The 19,782-nt window shown below is 35.8% G+C and overlaps 1 protein-coding gene across 1 annotated transcript in view; it reads right to left on the bottom strand.

Annotated features, from left to right (window-relative positions):
* PARP8 (poly(ADP-ribose) polymerase family member 8) overlaps window positions 1-19,782 on the bottom strand; it is a 215,756-nt gene that overhangs the window by 71,231 nt on the left and 124,743 nt on the right. Inside the window, exons 9-10 of the mRNA XM_037799282.1 lie at window positions 14,463-14,523; window positions 13,905-13,995 (exon numbers count right to left, since the gene is read on the bottom strand). Of these exons, the coding sequence (XP_037655210.1) occupies window positions 13,905-13,995; window positions 14,463-14,523 (152 nt within the window). The remainder of the gene's footprint in view (window positions 1-13,904; window positions 13,996-14,462; window positions 14,524-19,782) is intronic.

Genomic DNA, 19,782 nt, shown 5'->3' with positions numbered 1-19,782 from the left:
CATTTATGATTGTTATTTCTTCTTGGTGAATTGCCCCTTTTATTAGTATGTAGTGGCCTTCTTTGATTCTCATAACATCCTTGCATTTAAAGTCTATTTTATCTGAGATTAATATTGCTACTCCTGCTTTCTTTTGGCTGTAGCTTGCATGAAATATTTTTTCCATCCTTTCACTTTCAATTTCTTTGTGTCCCTGTGTCTACGATGATTCTCTTGCATGCAACATAATGATGGTTCATACTTTTTGATCCATTCTGCCAATCTATATCTCTTAATTGGGGAGTTTAATCCATTTACATTCAACATTATTACTGTGAAGGCATTTCTTGAATCAGCCATCTTATCCTTTGGTTTATGTTTGTCAGATATATTTTTTCCCTCTCTCCCTTATTGTCTTTTAATGAACCAATATTGAATCTCTTTAGTACTGAACCTTTCTCTATATCTCTCTCTCCTTTATTTGTTACTCTGTTGGTAGGGCTCCCTTTAGTATCTGAAGTAGAGCAGGCATTTTATTAGCATAATCTCTAAGCATTTGTTTGCCTGTGAAAAAACTGAAGCTCTCCCTCAGATTTGAAGGAGAGCTTTGCTGGATAAACAATTCTTGCTTGGAAATTTTTCTCTCTCAGAATTTTAAATATGTCATGCCACTGCCTTCTCACCTCCATGGGGGCCGCTGAGTAGTCACTACTTAGTATTATGCTGTTTCCTTTGTATGTGGTGAATTGCTTTTCTCTTGCTGCTTTCAGAACTTGCTCCTTCTCTTCAGTATTTGACAGTCTGATAAGAATATGTCTTGGAGTGGGTTTGTTTGGATTTATTCTATTTGGAGTTCACTGGGCATTTATGCTTTGTGTATTTATGTTGTGTAGAAAGTTTGGGAAGTTTTCCCCAACAATTTCTTTTAATACTCCTTCTAGACCTTTACCCTTCTCTTCCCCTTCTGGGACACCAATGAGTCTTATATTTGGATGCTTTATTTTATCTAACATATCCCTGAGGTCCATTTCGATTTTTTCAATTTTTTTCCTCATTCTTTCATTTTCCATTCTGTGGTCCTCGAGGTCGCTGATTCATTGTTCAGCTTCCTCTAGTCTTGTACTATGAGTATCCAGACTCTTTTTAATTTGGTCAACAGTTTCTTTTATTTCTGTAAGATCATCTACTTTTTAATTTACTCTTGCAATTTCTTCTTTATGCTCTTCTAGGGTCTTCTTCATGTCCTTTATATCTTGTGCCATGCTCTTCTTCATGTCCTTTATATCCTGTGCCATGCTCTCACTGTTTGCCTTTAGTTCTTTGATTAATTGCTCCAAGTACTGTGCTTCCTCTGATCTTTTGATTTAGTTATTTGGGCTTGGGTTATCCATATCATCTGTTTTTTCATATGCTTTAAAATTTTCTGTTGTTTTTGGCCTCTTGGCATTTGCTTTACTCGATAGGGTTCTTTTAGGATATGTAGAATTATTCAAAGGCTAATCTCTTAATTTGTTAGATCTACAGCTTGGTGGCATACACTTTCTCTAACTAACTAGCAGATGGCATCCGTGAGTCACCTATTCCCCTCTAGTCAGTTATCCCCAACTCTGTCTTTATGGTGTGTGGGGGTGTGATTCTTGTGGGGTCCAATTGGTGCACCAAGTTTGGGTGTGTTGTTGGTGCTGTCTGCCCTGAATGTGGGGCGTGTGTCTGAGCAGTTAGGAAAGGAAGGCACGTTTAATAATCAAACCTCCCAGGTGTTCCTGGAGATTTAAGGCTGTTGCAAGAGTCTAAACCTTCATTTCAGTCTCGCCATAGATCGTCTCTCCGGCTGACCCACAAGTCCTTGGTATGGACCCTGGAATTTCCAAGTGGGTCCCTCTTCCAAGCCGTGCCCTTCTAGAGCCTCTGCAGAGGGAAGGTTGTGCTACGTCACAAGTGCGCACCATCCCCCAAGGGAAGTTCTGGGCCATGGGGCCATGTAGGGGGGTTCCCAGCCTGCTGTAAGGATGGCTGAATGGGGCATGTTAATTTCCCCCTTTTCACACAGCTCCACTTTCCCAGCTCTGGGACAATTAGCTGTGGGTGTGCGAAAGGCTATTGTTCACACCCAATATTGTGGCACATGCATGTGTTGCTGGAAACACTTCCTGTCACACTGGGTTTTTTGGCATGGCTCTGGGCTGTGGTGCCTGTGAGCAGAAATGACCAATGTGTTGTTGCAAACCGGCACAGAGGGCAAGGGAGTGAGGAAGAACCTGATGACACACTAGTCATATATTTTCTGGCTTTACAAAGGGGGAAGCCGTTCAGTGTTTCTCAACCCTTATGTTATTTAGGTCAGTAAGGCTGTAGGTGAGGGCAGCACAAGATGTGTAGAAACTACTCTAACACTTAGTCATGTAAGCATTTACGTGTATAGCTATCAATGAGGAGATGAATGACAAAGAAAAAAAAATTAATGATAAGACTTGTTTATCACTTTAAACTAAAAGCAATCTTGTACTTGTGATCAGAAATTTATATATCAACATTTCTGTTTCCTCTAAAGTTTTGACTTGCTCTGAGCCATATCATTCTGTTTCTTAGTAGGGCTTGTAAGTTTTTGCTGATGTCATAAAAGTCATACTAAATTATATCAGCTCTTTTATTTAAACTATATTTTCCTTATGGATAGTAAAAATAATCCTTATCTGTAATTTCCAAGTGAATAAGGAGTTGCATTTCTCCTAATTCCTAACAGATAAAGTGTACGGTTAGCCCTAGCCAAAGACTGTAGTTCAAATAAGTATTATTCATATTTTTTAAAACCTAGCAAAAACAGTTTTCAAAAAGAACTACTGGACATCATCAACATGGGAAATTCTCCCCTCAGAATCAACTAACACAAGGACAAATTCTACTTGCTTGGAACTCTAGAGGATGATAGAGAGTGGAAAAGAACTCCACAAACCCGGAATCAAAGAGAAAAGAGAAACAATCTCCAAAATCAAGTTGGAGGTTTTTTCCCTGGCCTGGCCAGTATGGACCCTTCCCACCCCCACTCGGTCCTGTGCTGCTTGGGAGTCCCACAGAAGCAGCACAACCTGGTTCCATCCTGCCACAGATGCAGACTATGGGGACACTCAAGGCAGCGAGTTAGGATCCCACACATTTTCCGACAAAGAGACCTAAGTCTGCGGAGACCCAGGGTGGGAAAAAACAGCTAAGGAGTGCCGCACATAAAAGGGCCTCCAGAGAAGAAAAACAAGAAACCATGGCAGAACTGTTGGCAAGATGTACACGTACTCAATCCAGGCTCTATTGTTTGGGTCACCTAAACACAAAACAGACTTTTCTGGATAGACATGCCTTTGTGGACTGAGAATTGCAAAAAAAGCGCAAGTTCAAAAAGTGTATCACATATGCATAAATCACGTAAAGAAGACTTAACAATATCTGAACAGTTAAATATGGGCCACTATAAAGGTTCAGAATACTTTGGACCAAGTGTCAAAGAAGAGTTTTAACACAAAGTGAATAAAAAATAAAAGCCTAGACAAGAGAGAGAAAATGACTTTCAGAGTTAACTCATCATAATAATCAGCTGCCCAGACATCAGCAAAAACTTACAAGCCCCACTAAGAAACAGAATGATATGGCTCAGAACAAATCAAAACTTTAGAGGAAACAAAGAATTTGGAATAACTAATAAAAGTAGTTCAAACATCCTAAAACAAATCAAGGAGATGAGGGAAATATAGACATAGAGCTCAAGGATATTAAGACAACAACATGTGAGCATAAAGAAGAATCTGAAAGTTTAAAAAGAAACATAACAAAAATTATGGGGATGAAAGGCACAATAATGGAGATTAAAAACACACTAAAGGCAACCAACAGCAAATTTGAACAGGATCACAGAATTAGAACACACGACAATGAAAACAATACACTCAGAAGAACACATAGAAAAAAGAATAGAAAAATTGAGCAGTATGTCAAGGATTTGAATAACAGCATGAAGCATGCAAACATGCATATCATGGTTGTCCCAGAAAAAGAAGAGAAAGGAAAAGGGATAGAAAGAGTATTTGAGGAAATAATGGCTGAAAATTTCCCTACTCTTATGAAAGACATAAATATGCAAGTCCAAGAAGTGCAACATACTCAAACAGAATAAAGCCTAACAGTTCTACTCTGAGACATACACTGATCAGAATGCCAAATGCCAAAGGCAAAAGAGAATTCTGAAAGCAGCAAGAGAAAAGTGATTTGCGACATCCAAGGGAACCTCAATAAGACTAAGTTCAATTTCTCATCAGCAACCATGGAGGTGAGAAGGCATGGTATGATATATTTAAATGTATATTTATGATATATATATACTGAAAGAGAAAAACTAACAGCCAAAAATTCTTTACTAGGTAAAACTGTCTTTCAAAAATGAGGGAGAGTTTAAAATATTCACAGATAAACAGAAACTGAGAAAGTTCATCAACAAAAGACAAGCCTCACTACTAAAGGTAGTTCTGCAGATTGAAAGGAAAAGACAAGAGAAGAGTGGCCTGGAGTAGTGTGAAGAAAGGATCTTCAGTAAAGGTAACCAAAAGGGTAAATGTAAAACCCAATAGTACTATATCTTCAATATAAAACTCTACTTTGTAATTCCTATAAGAGGCAGAATACAATTGAAAAAAGAAAAGGCACATTTATATATATATATGCAAAATATAAAGAGGCAACCTGGGAGCAGAGAATGTGCATGCTATTGAAGCTAACTGGTATCTTTTCAAACCAGTAAGTTATAGATGTGGTTATATAGTGTTAACCCCAGGGTAACCACAAAGAGTGTATTTTAAAAATACACAGAAAAAGAAATGAGAAAGGGATCAGTCAGATACATCACAAAAGAACAACTATACAGAATGGGAGGTTGCAATAAAAAAAAAGAGCAAAAAAAAAAAATGATATGGCATATAAAAACCAAAAGACAAACTGGCTATATTAAGTATTTCCTTTACAGTAATAAAACTGAATGTTAATGTAATAAACTCCCCAATTAAAAGACAGACTGATAGAAGGGATAAAAAAGCATGAACCAGCTATATGTTGTTTACAAGAGACTCATCTTAGACTCAAAGACACAAATAGGTTGAAAATGAAAGGATAGAAAAATATACTCTTTGCAAATAGTAACCAAAAAAGAGCTCAAGCAGCTATACTAATATTGGACAAACTCAACTTTAAGTCAAAAGCTATTAAAAGAGACAAAGAAGTGTGTATGTGTGTGTGTGTGTGTGTGTGTGTGTGTGTGTGTGTGTGTGTGTGTGTATATATAAAAGAGCCAATCCAGCAAAAATAAATAACAATCATAAATATTTATATACCTTACCTGTGCCCTAAAATACATGAAGCAAATGCTATCAAGACTGAAGGGAGAAATAGACACCTCTACAATAATAGTTGGAGGCTTCAATGCACCACTGTCATCAGTAGATAGAACAACTAGAGAGAAGATCAATAAGGAAACAGAGAACTTGAATAATATGATAAATGAACTAGACCTAACAGAGATCTGCAGATATACTCCAAAATAGTAGGATATACATTCTCATAAGTGCACATGGATCATTCTCCAGGATAGACCATGTTGGATACCAAAACAAGCCTCAATAAATATAAAAAGACTGAAATTATACCAAACATCTTCTCTGATCATAGTGGAGTTAAGGCAGAAATCAGTAACAGGAAGAGAACAGGAAAATCCACAAATATACGGAGGTTAAATAACACACTCGTGAACAACCAGCGGTCACAGAAAAAATTACAAGGGAAATCAGTAAATATCTTAAGATGAAGGAAAATGAGAACACAACATATCAGAACTTATGGGATGCAGTGAAGGCAGTGCTGAGAGGGACATTTATAGCCCTAAATGCTTACATTAAAAATGAAAAAAGAGCTAATATCAAAGGCCTAACTGCACACCTGGAGGAACTAGAAAAAGAACAGCAAACTTAATCCCAAAGCAAGCAGAAGGAAAGAAATAACAAATATTAGAGCAGAAATAAATTAAATTGAGGATGAAAGAACAGTAGAGAGCATTAACAAAATCTTTGAAAGATCAATAAAACTGAAAAACCCTTAGTTAGACTGAGGAAAAAAAAAAGGGGAGAGAAGACACAAATAAATAAAATCAGAAATGAGAGGAGGACATTACTATTGACCCCACAGAAATAAAAAGGATCATAAGTGGATACTAGGAACAACTGTAGCTACAGTGATCAAAACAGCATGATACTGGCACAAGGATAGATATACAGACCAATGGAACTGAACTGAGTTCAGAAATAGACCCTCACATCTATGGCCAAATGATTTTTCTGACAAGGCTGCCAAGTCCACTCAAGTGGGAAAGAATAATCTCTTCAACAAAGGGTGTGGGGAAAACTGGCTGTTCATACAGAAAAGAATGAAGGAGGACCCCTATCTCATACCATATACAAAAATTAACCCCAAATGGATCAAAGATCTAAATATAAGAACCAGGACTATAAAACTCCTAGAAGAGAATGTACAGAAGCATCTTTGGATCTTGTGTTAGGCAATAGTTTCTCAGACTTGACACCCAAAGCCCAAGCAATGAAAGAAAAAAGACAAACGGGACCTCACCAAAATTAAAAAACTTTTGTGTGTCAAAGGACTTGATCGCAAAAATGAAAAGACAACCTACCCAATGGGAGAAAACACTTGGAAATCACTTATCTGATAAAGTTTTAATATACAGAATATATAAATAAATCCTACAACTCAACAATAAAATTATAAAAATGTTCTTTCATGAACTGTAACAAATGTTCAAACAACCCAATTTTAAAAACAGGCTAAAGACCTGAATAGACACTCTCCAAAGAGGAAATACAAATGGCTAAAAAACACATGAAAACATGTTAAATATAATTAACTATTATGGAAATGCAATCAAAGCCACAATAGGATAACCACTGGGATGGCTACTACTTAAAAAAACAATTACAGGAGGAACTAAGATGGCAGCTAGCTGAGACAGGGTGGAAAAAAACGCCTCCGTGAAAAACACTAGCTAAAAACCAGAAAGTGACCTAGAATACTGGTTACAGCGATGCGCCAACTGGATGAGGGCTCCTAGCTCCAGAGGGGCTGTATACTTGGTGAAACTGGGAGTCTGCATTCTGAAACGAGTGAGTAAGCTGGCTAGAAGACCCGCAGCTGCGCGGCGGGCTAGGGAAGCCAGGGTTCAGCGTATGGAGACCAGCTGGCTGTTTAAAAAAAAAAAAAATAAAGAGGAGCAGCTCCAGTAGCAATTGTGGGAACCACCCAGTAAAACACAGCAAGAGGGGGCTGGGCCGGCCTCTTGCTGTCTGGCCAGGAGGATAGCCCGCAGCAGATACCCTTGGGTTCGGGGGAATGGAGGGGAGAACCAGAAGCAGAAAGAAACCCCGCGGCTCGCAGCTGGCCCCCCGGAGGGCTGGATAAACTCCTGCCCAGGGCCATGCCCACAGTCCAAAGCCCTGCCAGTTGTCCCAGAGCTGGGAAGGAGGAACTGTGTGAGGAGGAGGGGGCTGAGACGCCCCACTCGGCCATCTTTGCTTCGGGTTGGGAGTGCGCCGCTGCACGGCCCGGTGGCCCGGGGCTTCCCTTGTGGGACGGCATGCACTGATGACGTAGCACAGCTTTCCCTTGGGTAAGCTACTGGAGGAGCAAGGCTGGGAGGGGGGATCTGCTCAGAGAACCCAGGGACACTACGCCAAGTCCAGTGGTTTATGGATCAGCGAAAGAGAGAGGCTGGGGCTGAACTGAAATGAAGGCTTAGACTCTTGGGGCAGCCTTGAATCTCTGGGATCCTGGGGGATTTGAACATTAGAACTGCCCTTCCTCCCTGGCTACCTGTACACACACCCCACATTCAGGGCGGCCAGCTCCAGCAATGCACCCAGACTGAGTTCTCCAACTGAACCCACAAGAATCATTTCCCCACACAATGTGGAAAAAAGGTTGAGAACCTACTCAAGGGATATAGGTGACTCACAGACAGCATCTGCTGGTTAGTTAGAGAAAGTGTACGTCAACAAACTGTGTTCCTGAAAAATTAGATCGATATCCCTTTTTCTTTACAACTTCAAAGAGCCCTATCAAGCAAAACAAATGCCAAGAGGCCAAAAATAACAGAAAATCTTAGTGCATATGATAAAACCAGAAGATATGGAGAATCCAACTCCAAACACACAAACCAAAATATCGGAAGATACAGTATACCTCGCAAAATTAATCAAAGATCTACAATCTAGGAATGAAAACATGGCAAAGGATTTAAAGGACATCAAGAAGATCATGGCCCAAGATATAAGCTACATAAAGAAGACCCTAGAAGAACATAAAGAAGACATAGCAAGAGTAACTAAAAAAATAGAAGATCTTATGGAAATAAAAGAAACTGTTGGCCAAATTTAAGACTCTGGGTATTCACAATACAAGACTAGAGGAAGCCAAACAACATCTCAGTGTCCTAGAAGCCCACAGAACAGAAAATGAAAGAACAAAAGAAAGAATGGAGAAAAAAATAAAAAAAATCGAAATGGATCTCAGGGATATGATAGATAAAATAAAACATCCAAACTTAAGACTTATTGGTGTCCCAGAAGGGGAAGAGAAGGGTAAAGGTCTAGAAAGAGTATTCAAAGAAATTGTTGGGGAAAACTTCCCCTACCTTCTATACAATATAAATACACAAAGCATAAATGCCCAGCAAACTCCAAATAGAATAAATCCAAATAAACCCACTCCAAGACATATTCTGATCAGACTGTCAAATACTGAAGAGAAGGAGCAAGTTCTGAGAGCAGCAAGAGAAAAGCAATTCACCACATACAAAGGAAACAACATAAGACTAAGTAGTGACTACTCAGCAGCAACCATGGAGGCGAGAAGGCAGTGGCATAACATATTTAAAATTCTGAGAGAGAAAAATTTCCAACCAAGAATACTTTATCCAGCAAAACTCTCTTTCAAATTTGAGGGAGAGCTTAAATTTTTCACAGACAAACAAATGCTGAGAAACTTTGCCAATGAAAGACCTGCCCTACTTCAGATTCTGAGGGGAGCCCTGCTTGAGGAGAGACAGGAAAAGGAGAAAGAGATATAGAGAATTTTAACAGACATATATAGTATCTTATACCCCAAATCACCAGGACACTCACTTTTCTCTAGTGACCACAGATCTTTCTCGAGAAGGGACCATAAGCTGGGGCATAAAGCAAGCCTCAAGAAATTTAAAAAATACATTGAATATACTCAAAGCACATTCTCCAACCACAATGGAATAAAAATAGAAGTGAATAATTTTTGAACTGTAATTCCACTAGTTACTTCCTACATGGCATAAAATACACAAACTCTAAGGACAAATCAGTGGTTTTGAACTCAATGTAAAATATGTAATTTTAGACAACTATATAAAGGTAGGGGGATGAAGGAGTATAGGAACATAGTTTATGTGTCCTATTGAAGTGAAGGTGGTATCAAAGGAAAACAAGATTGGTATGGATTTAAGAGGTTAATTTTAAGCCCCACAGTAAACACAAAGAAATTATCAGAGAATATAACCATAGAGACGAAAAGTAGAGTTTGGGTTAAGAGAAATGGGGGAAGGGGCAATGGGGAGTTAAGAAATGAGTGTAGGGTTGCTGTTTGAGGTGAAGGGAAATTTCTAGTAATGGATGGTGGGAAAGAGCATTACAACATTCTAAACGTGATTAATCCCACTAATGAAAGGCTAGGGAGGGAGTGAAATGGGAAGATTTAGGCTGTATATATGCTTCCACAACTGGAAAAAAAAAAAAAAATGTCAGTCTAACTAGATGACAATTGAATACTAAGGATGAACTTGCATGGGACAGGAGGATAGAGGACAGGTGGCTCAAAGGGACACAGTTGAGACATAAGGAAAAGGAAATATAGAATGTAAGCTTTTTATCATTGTTGAATCTATTGTACCTCTTAGCTGCGCTCAATGGGATTGCATGAAAGAATGTTCTTGTTCATGGGAAGTGTATACGTGAATTATAGTGAATGCTCAAGGATGTGTGCAGCTAATTCTCACATGTTCAGATGACAAAGCAATAGATGATGGATGATAGGGAGGGAGGGAAAGAAATAGTAATGTGACAGCAACTTAAAGTTGGTGGATTGAGCTACCGCGGGAGGGGGGTCAGGGTATTATGGAATTCTGTGTATGGGGCTAGTATTGTTTTTGCAACTGTTCATATAACTTTGAATTATTTCAAAATAAAAAAAATAAATAAATAAAAATAAAAAAATAAAAATAAAAAACAATTACAAGTGTTGGAAATGATATGAAGAAATAGGAACACTCTTTATTGCTGGTGGCAATGTAAAATGGGGCAGCCACTGTGAAAGACAGTTGGGCAGTTCCTCAGAAAGCTAAAGATAGACTTACCACATGACCAGGAAATCCCTCTACTAGCTATGTACCCAAAATAACTGAATGCAGGGACATGAACAGATATTTGCACACTGATGTTCATAGCAGCATTATTCAAAATTGCCAAAAGATCGAAGTAACCCAAGTTGTTCATCAATGATGAATGGATGAACCAAGTGTCAAGTGTGGCATACAGCTGTGATGAAATATTCTTCAGTATTAAAAAGAATAAAGTTCTGGTTCATGTGACAACATAAATGAACCCTGAAAACATTATGTTGAGTGAAATAAACAAAAGAATAAATACTGTATGATCTCAGTAATATGAAATAATTAGAAAAGAAAACTCATAGAATTAGAATCTAGAATACAGTTACCAGGGGCTGGGTTGGGGGTAGAGATGGGGTGTTAACGCTTAATTTATACTGAATTTCTATGTAGGTTGATTGTAAAGTTTGGAAATGGATGATGGTGATGGTAGTATAACATTGTGAGTATAATTAACAATTGTATTTGTGAATGTGGGTAGGGGGAAATTTTAGGTAGTAAATACATTACTAGAATAAAAATTAAAAGACAAAACATAGAACAGTACAACACAGTGAATCCTATTGTAAATGATGGATTACGGTTAATGGTACAGTTATAAAAATGTTCTTTCATGAACTGTAACAAATGTTCTGCACTAATGCAAGGTGTTAATAAGGTGGTATATGGGAAAAATATATACCACAAATAAACTATGGAATATAGTTAATGCTACAATTATAATACTCTTTCATCAATTGTAACAAAGGTACCACACTAATGCAAAGTGTTAATGGAGGAGGGCGTAGTTGGGATTGCTGTACTTTTTACATGATTTTTCTGTAAACCTACAATTTCTCTAATTTAAAAAAAAAAAGAGAACTGCTAACTAGGTCAGTCTTGCCCTTCAATTGTTCATAATCCTTTGCAAGTTCATTTTGCTATAAATATCGATACCTTCAAAAACATTGCACAACAGGCTTCAACAAATATGTTCCATCAATTTTACTCACTTACAATAACCTAAATCATAAACTAGAATGACACCTAAGTATTTCTTCTGGAATAATAAGTTATATCTACCTTTAATTAATGTTTTATCTAGTTTTAGTAATATATTACATAATATTGCAAATTAAAATAATTTTCCTCTATTTTTCTCGAAGAATAAAATAAGCATTTGAAGAATTTACTAGAAAGGTGGCAATGTGTGTAAATACTCTTAAACAATCCCCTCCGTAACCAGTGCATTAGAGAAAAAGAAGAAAACCGGCAAAAGGATCAGAAATCAGAAATTTGGAACAATGGCATTCCCATATGAGAAACTTCCAGTGAATTTTTCTACAGATAGAGTTGATGGAACTATATTCTCCATTCAATGAAAGAGGAAAAGGTAAAAAAGAATTTAAGAATGGATGAGTTCAGATAATAGAAGTGGTACTAAAGTACAAAATCACTTAAGCATGCATTAAAATATAAATAATTGCTAAAATATTTATAAAACCATGCAAATGTAAAAAATTCTTTAAGAAGATAATGTATAGGGGAGGAAAATCTTTATCTAAATTTCAAGAATTTATAAAAAAATTAGTAACAGTGGTAAGATAACATAAAAGCATTGATCCACTCTTATCTCACACAAATGGGGTTGAGATGAGTAGCAGCTAACTGATCTAATTTCATTCTCAACTCTAATAACTAAAAGAAATAGTTCAGACATGAGCATTTTCTTTTTTTAATCACCATCAGAATAAAATAGAATGGGCACATTCCAAATTATCAAAGTGAGGGAAAAAAGTAGTCACATAGCAGAATATGTAGGGAAACAGCAAAAAATGCATACACTTAAAGGATAGAATATTATGCAGATATTACAAATCGATCATTTTTGAATATTTAATGAATAAAATTTCATGAAAAAATAAATGAAAAATGCAAGGTGCATAACTATTTATACAATTCAATGTCAACTTTATGAAAATAAACCATGTATGACAGAAAACACACAAAAGAAATAGCACCAAAAACTTTACAATTTTCCCAGTGTGGAAGGATAATGAGAAATTTTAATTTTTCTTCTTTATTACAATTCTAAATATCTTAGATAATCAGAATAAATATACTTAACAATTATTTTTTCCTTGTCTAGCACTAAATCACACGGGTTAGTAGGTTATTTATATTGAGTTGATTATTTAATTTAAATAGAATGTATTATAGTGAAATAGAATCAGGTTACTCACCATAGAAATAGTTTCAAAATGAGAGGTTTTCCTATATAATTCATAAAATTGAAATCAGATACTTTTTAAAATATGAAAACTAATAGTAGATGTATTACATTGCTTGATATGCCTCAAGAAAAACTTGCAGAGACTATAGTCAAGTAAGTGTAGCAGATTAAAGATGTGCTGTCTAGGTCTCTGTCTCTTTTTCCTGGGTGGGCTATTCGACTGCTTTCATCACTAGAATACAGTGGAAGATTCACTGTGTCTGTTTCCAGGTAGCCTCCACTCCCTGACTTTTGTTAACACTTGCTTTTGGAACCCAGCCTCCACGCCACGAGAAGCCTAAATCACATGCAGAAGCTGTGTGTAAGGCAGGCAATGCCAATAAACAGCCCTAGCTGAGCTCCCAGGTGACAACTACATCAAATGCTAGCCAAGTGAAAGTCCAAGCACCTTGATCATCACCCTGGCGGAGCCTTTAAGTGATCTCAGCTCCAGTCACTATCTGACTTTCATGGGAAATCCCAAGCAAGAACTGCCCCATTGAGCCAAAGAATGAGAGAACAAGACAGTTGCTTTCAGCCACTAGGTTTTGAGGTGGTTTGTTACATAGCAGTAGATAAAACAATATGAGGAGATGCAGTCCTAGTTCTATGTGCATGTGTTTTGTACTCTGGAACAAAATTTTATTGCAGTAATATTTGGAAAGATTCACAATAGCTTTCTTTGAGGTAAGCAACCATCAGCCAAAAACACAGCAACATTTCCCATCAGGATTTAGAAAACAAAAATAATATTATGAACTCCATTTTCTAAAACAGAAATATGATGCATTTATGTAAACTAAATCCATTAGTAATCAAAGGTGTGATAAATAAACATTAAAATAAATCTCCAAATCAGGAGATAAGTAATTAAATCTAAGGTGAACCCAAAATAGCTCCTACTATTTGCAAGTACTCTTAGATTTTACTGTTTGTTTCACAGCAACTTGTCAATTTCTGAAAATCTATAAAACTAAATGTTATGTTTCTTTTCTCCATAAGATAAATTGTGATAAACTAGGCTTCTTAGGATGCAAGCATATTTATCTTCCATTATCAAGAGAGCTGTGTTTCTGCTCAGAATTACCAATGAACACTCGTTTTGCTTACTGCTTGGTGCACAACTAATTAATATTCAAATTAATAAACAGAAATAAAACTAACCTGGGCCATTTAAATACTGTGTAAGTGAACAGTGTAGTCGGACAATTATAGGTTCTGTTCGAATTACTTCCCAAGCCACAGCAATCTCCTCCTGTACAAATGTATTTAAAAGACTAATTAGTGATACTCCAGTTGAATCTTTGATTATTTTTCAAAATTTTAGAAAAAAACTCTTTGAAGACAACATTTTGAAGAAAAAAATGCATAAACCAAGAAGGCCTATAGATGATCTCAAAACTCACTGTTTTGTGAAAAGAAGGCCAAATTGATTAATTTGAATTCTATGCATGAAAATTAAAAGTGAAAGCTTAAGCAATAATGGTGTTCTATAATAAGAGCCCACAAATTTCAAGATATATTAAAAGAGTCAAGGCAACAGAAAAAAATATATATAACCCCTGCTTCTTTGGCCAGGCAGAGCATTTCTTCATAAATCATGTTAACAAAGTCAATACACAACTAATAGTATGATAAGAAAACAGAAAATTAAATTTCTTCCAAGAATAAAAATACATGTATTTTAAATGTGCCAATTACATTACATAAATTGATACTTACATCAAGAAAGCTAACATCAATATGTAGATCAATATCTACATCATCAATGGCTCCATATTCCCTGAAAGTAAAGAGTAACATTAATGTTTACATTTTCCATTAATGATGTTTACATTTTCTTTTAAAGATAGTATGTGCTTGATTATTTTAATTCAAAAACTCAATCCCTAATTCTCATCCCTGAGAATCATGTGGACATGAATTAACTGACCCAATCTAGTTGAACTGTTGTCTTCTGCAACCTACTTTAAACCACATAGAAATCTATCTTTATGTACATGGATACACATACACAAATCCAGGAATTGTTTGGTTCATAGTTTCAAACATTCCCAATGCTCTGCTGCAAATTAAACAATCTTCCCATGTGATTTATCTGTTTTTGCTACACTCTCTGAGCATGAAGAGCTGATTCCAAGGGCAAGGAAGAAATTTCTGACTTGATAAAAGGGTTGGGCATGATTTTTAGCGACAACAATGTGTGCATTAATTTTCTTCCCAAGGTAAATAAGTTCAGTGGCTGTGAAACTTATCCTGGTGTTATGCCAACTGTCACTGTGTTTTAATAGGCAGCTCTAAAATTCTGATCTTTCAAAATTCTGATCTATCAAAATTAAAATAAATAACTATAGCATGTTTCACATTAAGGCTTTATAAAGCCACAAAAAACAAATGTACATACACACACACTTGATGCTTTTGTAAAATACTAAAGTTAAAGAGTCTATACATAGTTCAAGGATAAAACTATACGCTAAAAGGTAATTAACAATATTTACTGAGCAATTATGTGTCAAAATTGTTCTAAGGATTTTACATACATGTGTTAATATGCACAAAACAATATAGGTACTACTGCAATCTCCATTTCATATATGCAAAATCTGAATCTCAGAGTCATAAAGTAACTTATTCCTCATCACACTGGAGCACAGCCAGAATTTGAATATGTGCATCCTACTTATTTTTGCAAGTACTTGACCAGATCACTATTCAGTCAAGTTTCACTTTGTGTTGTAAGACAGGTTAAACATTACTGAATGCTTCCATCAACTTCTCATCATATTGCAGATATGGAAACTGAGGTTTAGGACAGTGAAACACCTTGCCAAAGGGGAGATAAGAAGTCAGTGGGGAAGTCAGACATTGAATCCAGGTCTATCTCCAATATCATATAAAGTATAGTAAATGGCACATAGTAAGTACTCAAAAATATCTGTGTATTATATATTCAAATAACATTAATATAATATTAATTGTGGCATTTTTGTAGGGTTCGGAGAATAAATTGTTAATGATTGAAAGGTTTTATGTAATTTGATGAATAAAATAATCTAGGAGATCTTTTAGCCCTTCTAAATCTATGATAAAGTTAGATTATAATAACTTAGCTTCTCTGCTTTCTCCATTCTTGCCTAAAAAATGTATCAAAATACTGAGCACATTTTCATTGTTTATGAAATTGTACTTTTTTATATTTTTATGGTAACATTTTAATAGGTTACATGAAGAAAAGGGAATAAAATTATTCGCACAGAAATTCTTTTTTTAAAAAAACACAAACATCAAAACATCTGTGCTATTCAGAATAGATAAAATGATAGGCAAATTTAGATATGAAATTATGCAGAAAGTATGATCAGAATAAGAACCAAGCAAATAGACCATTTCTTTCTTTCCTCTAGTTCCGGATTTGGCAGTTTTTCTGTTCAACAGTAAACACTTCAGGTTTTTCAGGCTACATACAGTATCTGTCACATATTCTTTGTTTTATTACAACTCTTTTAAAGACCAAGAACTGTTCTTAGCTTGCAGGCTGTTCAAAAACTGGTCCCACATCCGAGAGGTCATAATTTGGTGACCTGAAACAAGGGTGTACTGCAGAAACACAAATGGAAAACTACCTATTGTTAGGCATGTTCATAAAAAGGAGTCACTAAATTCAATAATGAGAACAGATTACTAAGGGTGGCCAAGGGAAGTCCCAGGGGGATGTAAAGTCAGAAGCTGGATTTCACAAGAAACAATGACTAAGACAAAGAGGCACTCAAAAGAGTTTGGAATTGATGAAAAGGAGAAAGGGTAATACATTGTGAAAAATGAGACAAGTTAATAAGGGAAGCATATTTTAAATAAAACACATTATCCTTTCTGTAATCATCAAGGTAAAATATGCCGGTTTAGAGTATAGATGGGCATATATCTTGACTGCAATTATTCCATTTGTAGGAGTTAAATCTAAGAAAATAATAACAAATAAGTACAAACTTTTACTTAGAAGGTAAACCTGGAAATATAGTGAATGATAGATAATAAGGAAATATTTAAACTATACCACATTGATATGATGACAATTTATGCATTACTAAAAATTTTGATGAAATTTTTATTTATTTTCATAACCTGGCTAGTGTGATTATAAATTGGTATAACCTTTAAAAACAAAAATTAAGCAATGCCTAATAAGAACCCTAAATATAGTTATGCTATTTTTTTTGACTCTGTTATTCTAGAAATTATTCTAGAATAATGAACCATTATTGCTATTTAATTATTTCTGCTTTCCACAACTGGTTAATTGTATTTTGAGAAGAAAGTATATTTTGTGAAGAAACATACACCTTCCTGTGACATCTGAAACTCAGAAGCTTGCATGTCTATCTCTAAATGTCTATTCAATTTGTGTATTTTGCTCACTTTGGGAGAGATGTTTGCAAATGAGCCAAAAAATATGTAAACTCTGTAGTCAGTTGGAAATCTGGTCAGATTAAAGCATTTGAAAGACTGTGTCCAAAGTAGCTATAAATTTATTTATAGGAAAACCAGGCTGAGGAAGAATTTAAAAATTATATACATATACAAAAGGAAGCCCATATGTAATAATGGTACATAAGATGAACAGTAGAAACAGTTGCTAAATCTCAGCTTAACAGCCCTTGGTTTTGTTTGAATGAAGTTCAGGCTTTCCGAGCAGGGATCTGAGGTTTAGGCATCTGAAGTTCCGTCTAGATTATGCTCCAGTGTTTTTGGAAAAATACTCTCCCCTTTGTTTCTTTCTTCTATGTCTTCCTGTTAACACTTTTCCCTGAATTTGAAGGTCAGATTGTTTTTTTCCTGGGCTCTGGAGGCTGAATGGAGAATCAATAGGCCAGAAAAGATGTTACAAATATCCAGTCTGAGATCTTCTTTTGATGAATGATATACTTCATAGTAAGCCAAGTTACGTGGTGGTGAAAAGTATCCTCGAAATCTCAGTGGCTTAATACAAAAAAAGGATTTATTTCTCTCTCATGCTCCATGATTGATTTGGAGTGGTGGGGAGTTGCACCCCAGGATGATGGAGGTTGAGTCATAGGAACCAATGAACTGCTAGCATGTTTACTCAGAATGTCACTGGCCAAAACTAGGTGTGTGACCATGCCTGACATTAAATGGGGCAGGAAAATATAATCTTACCACATGCCCAGAAGAGAACCAGAAGATTCATAAAGTAGTCTTGTTTGGACACCATGAATGGAAATCCAGAAATCCAGAGAAATCAAATAGGACCATCCTGATTTGTGTGGCTTTTTCCCCCTTTCGTTTTTTTTTTTTTTTTTTTTTTTTTTTTGGAGATACGTGTTCGGATAATGGGCACAAATGTAGTACTATAACCTCTTCAAATCACCCAGAATCTTCAACATGCCCTTGTCCTCCAAAATAACAACTCCGAAAGGCATTATTAAAATTGTCCATCAAAAAAAAAAATGATTGAAATGCAGAGGGGCCACAATCTTGGGATCTCCCAGGCTACACTAAGCATTAGTCACAATAAAAAGGCTAGAATATTACTCATATGGCTTAAATTTTAAAACTCAAAAATGGTATGATCATAAAGGAAAGAATGTTTTATATGGGACAGATAACTTTCACAAGGAAATTATTAGAATCATTTCTTTCCTAACCAAATGAAAATTTTGTGACCTGTAAAATTCCTACCTTTCCAAAAACACCAGTCTCGAAATGTTTACAGGTGACACTAATTGATATTTCTACATAAACACATGACTATAGTAGTTACAATGAAAAACCTAAAACATGCTCATTTGTTGCATGATTCAGATGAAACATACTCCGACTGACCATAGAATTTAATCATGTCCTCCAAATATTGAACTTATCTCCTACTGGAATAGCCTATGGGTCAGAATTATCAATGTTTAGATGTACATTTCAACACATCCATAGCAGACTTTGGGATGGCACATCCAGGTACAGTTGCTATTACCTACTTAAACTTTTCCATAATCAATCAATCACTTTTACTATACCCTGTTTCAACCTACTTCACACAGTGTTTTTGCTTTGATCCAGGCAATCTCAGTTATTTCCACCTCTTACAGAAAACTTAGATGTGGTTAGCCACCTTTCTCATTAGATGTCACATAGGAAAAAAAAAAACAAAACACCAAATAGCCTATTGTGCACATTGAAGTACTTTTGCTCTTCAAACTCCATTAAGTCCTTATAAGCCTCAATTAAGGAAAATAACAGCTAATTAGAACAGCCTGTTTTCAATAGCCTTAGAACTTTAGCAAGGAAGATGATTCTAACACCTAAGGCTTTTTCCCATGTGTCTAAGACTCAGTATTTGACTAGACAGTAAATTCTTCCTTATGTATTTTAAGCAAATCATACTAGTCCTACTGTGATTTACCTTTATACCATGAGACTTCTGGAAAGTTATTGATTCTGGAAACATCCTTTTTAGCTAGAGAAAATCTAGAACAGGAACAATCTGATTTGCATTCATTGAGATTTAAATTGGATCAAAACTGTTATACACAAAGTAGGCAAGGGAAAAAAATCAAAACCATGTATAATTTAGATAATTCATTTGAATGAAATTCTAAATATTTCTATAATTTCAGCAGATGATAATTATCAATAATTTTTAATGATAGAAAATAATAGGTGTTTAATAAATTATTTCTGAAGAAACAAAAAAAATCCATGTATCTATGAGAGCATGAAAAATATGTGATAAAAAATCTTTAACCATAAAAGCAAACAACATATGGTAAGATAATCCTTTAAACAAAAATATGCATTTCAAATGGGAAGAAGTCCAATTATATGCTGTCAAAATACGTATTTAAAATTAAAAGTAAAGTTAGAAGAAGTGTTGGACTTCCTCACCTGGTCTGATGCTGATGTTGTCACAAACATTGGGACTGGCGGTTTGATGTACCGAACCCTCTATCATGGGACTTGCCCTTGTGGGGCTTGTTACTGCAAAGGAGAGGCTAAACTTGCATATAATTGTGCCTAAGAGTCTCCC

This window comes from Choloepus didactylus, chromosome 11 (assembly GCF_015220235.1).
Source record: "Choloepus didactylus isolate mChoDid1 chromosome 11, mChoDid1.pri, whole genome shotgun sequence".
Lineage (NCBI taxonomy): Eukaryota > Metazoa > Chordata > Mammalia > Pilosa > Megalonychidae > Choloepus > Choloepus didactylus.
The sequence above is the reverse complement of the archived record's forward strand: the minus strand, read 5'-3'. Positions and strand labels throughout refer to the sequence as shown.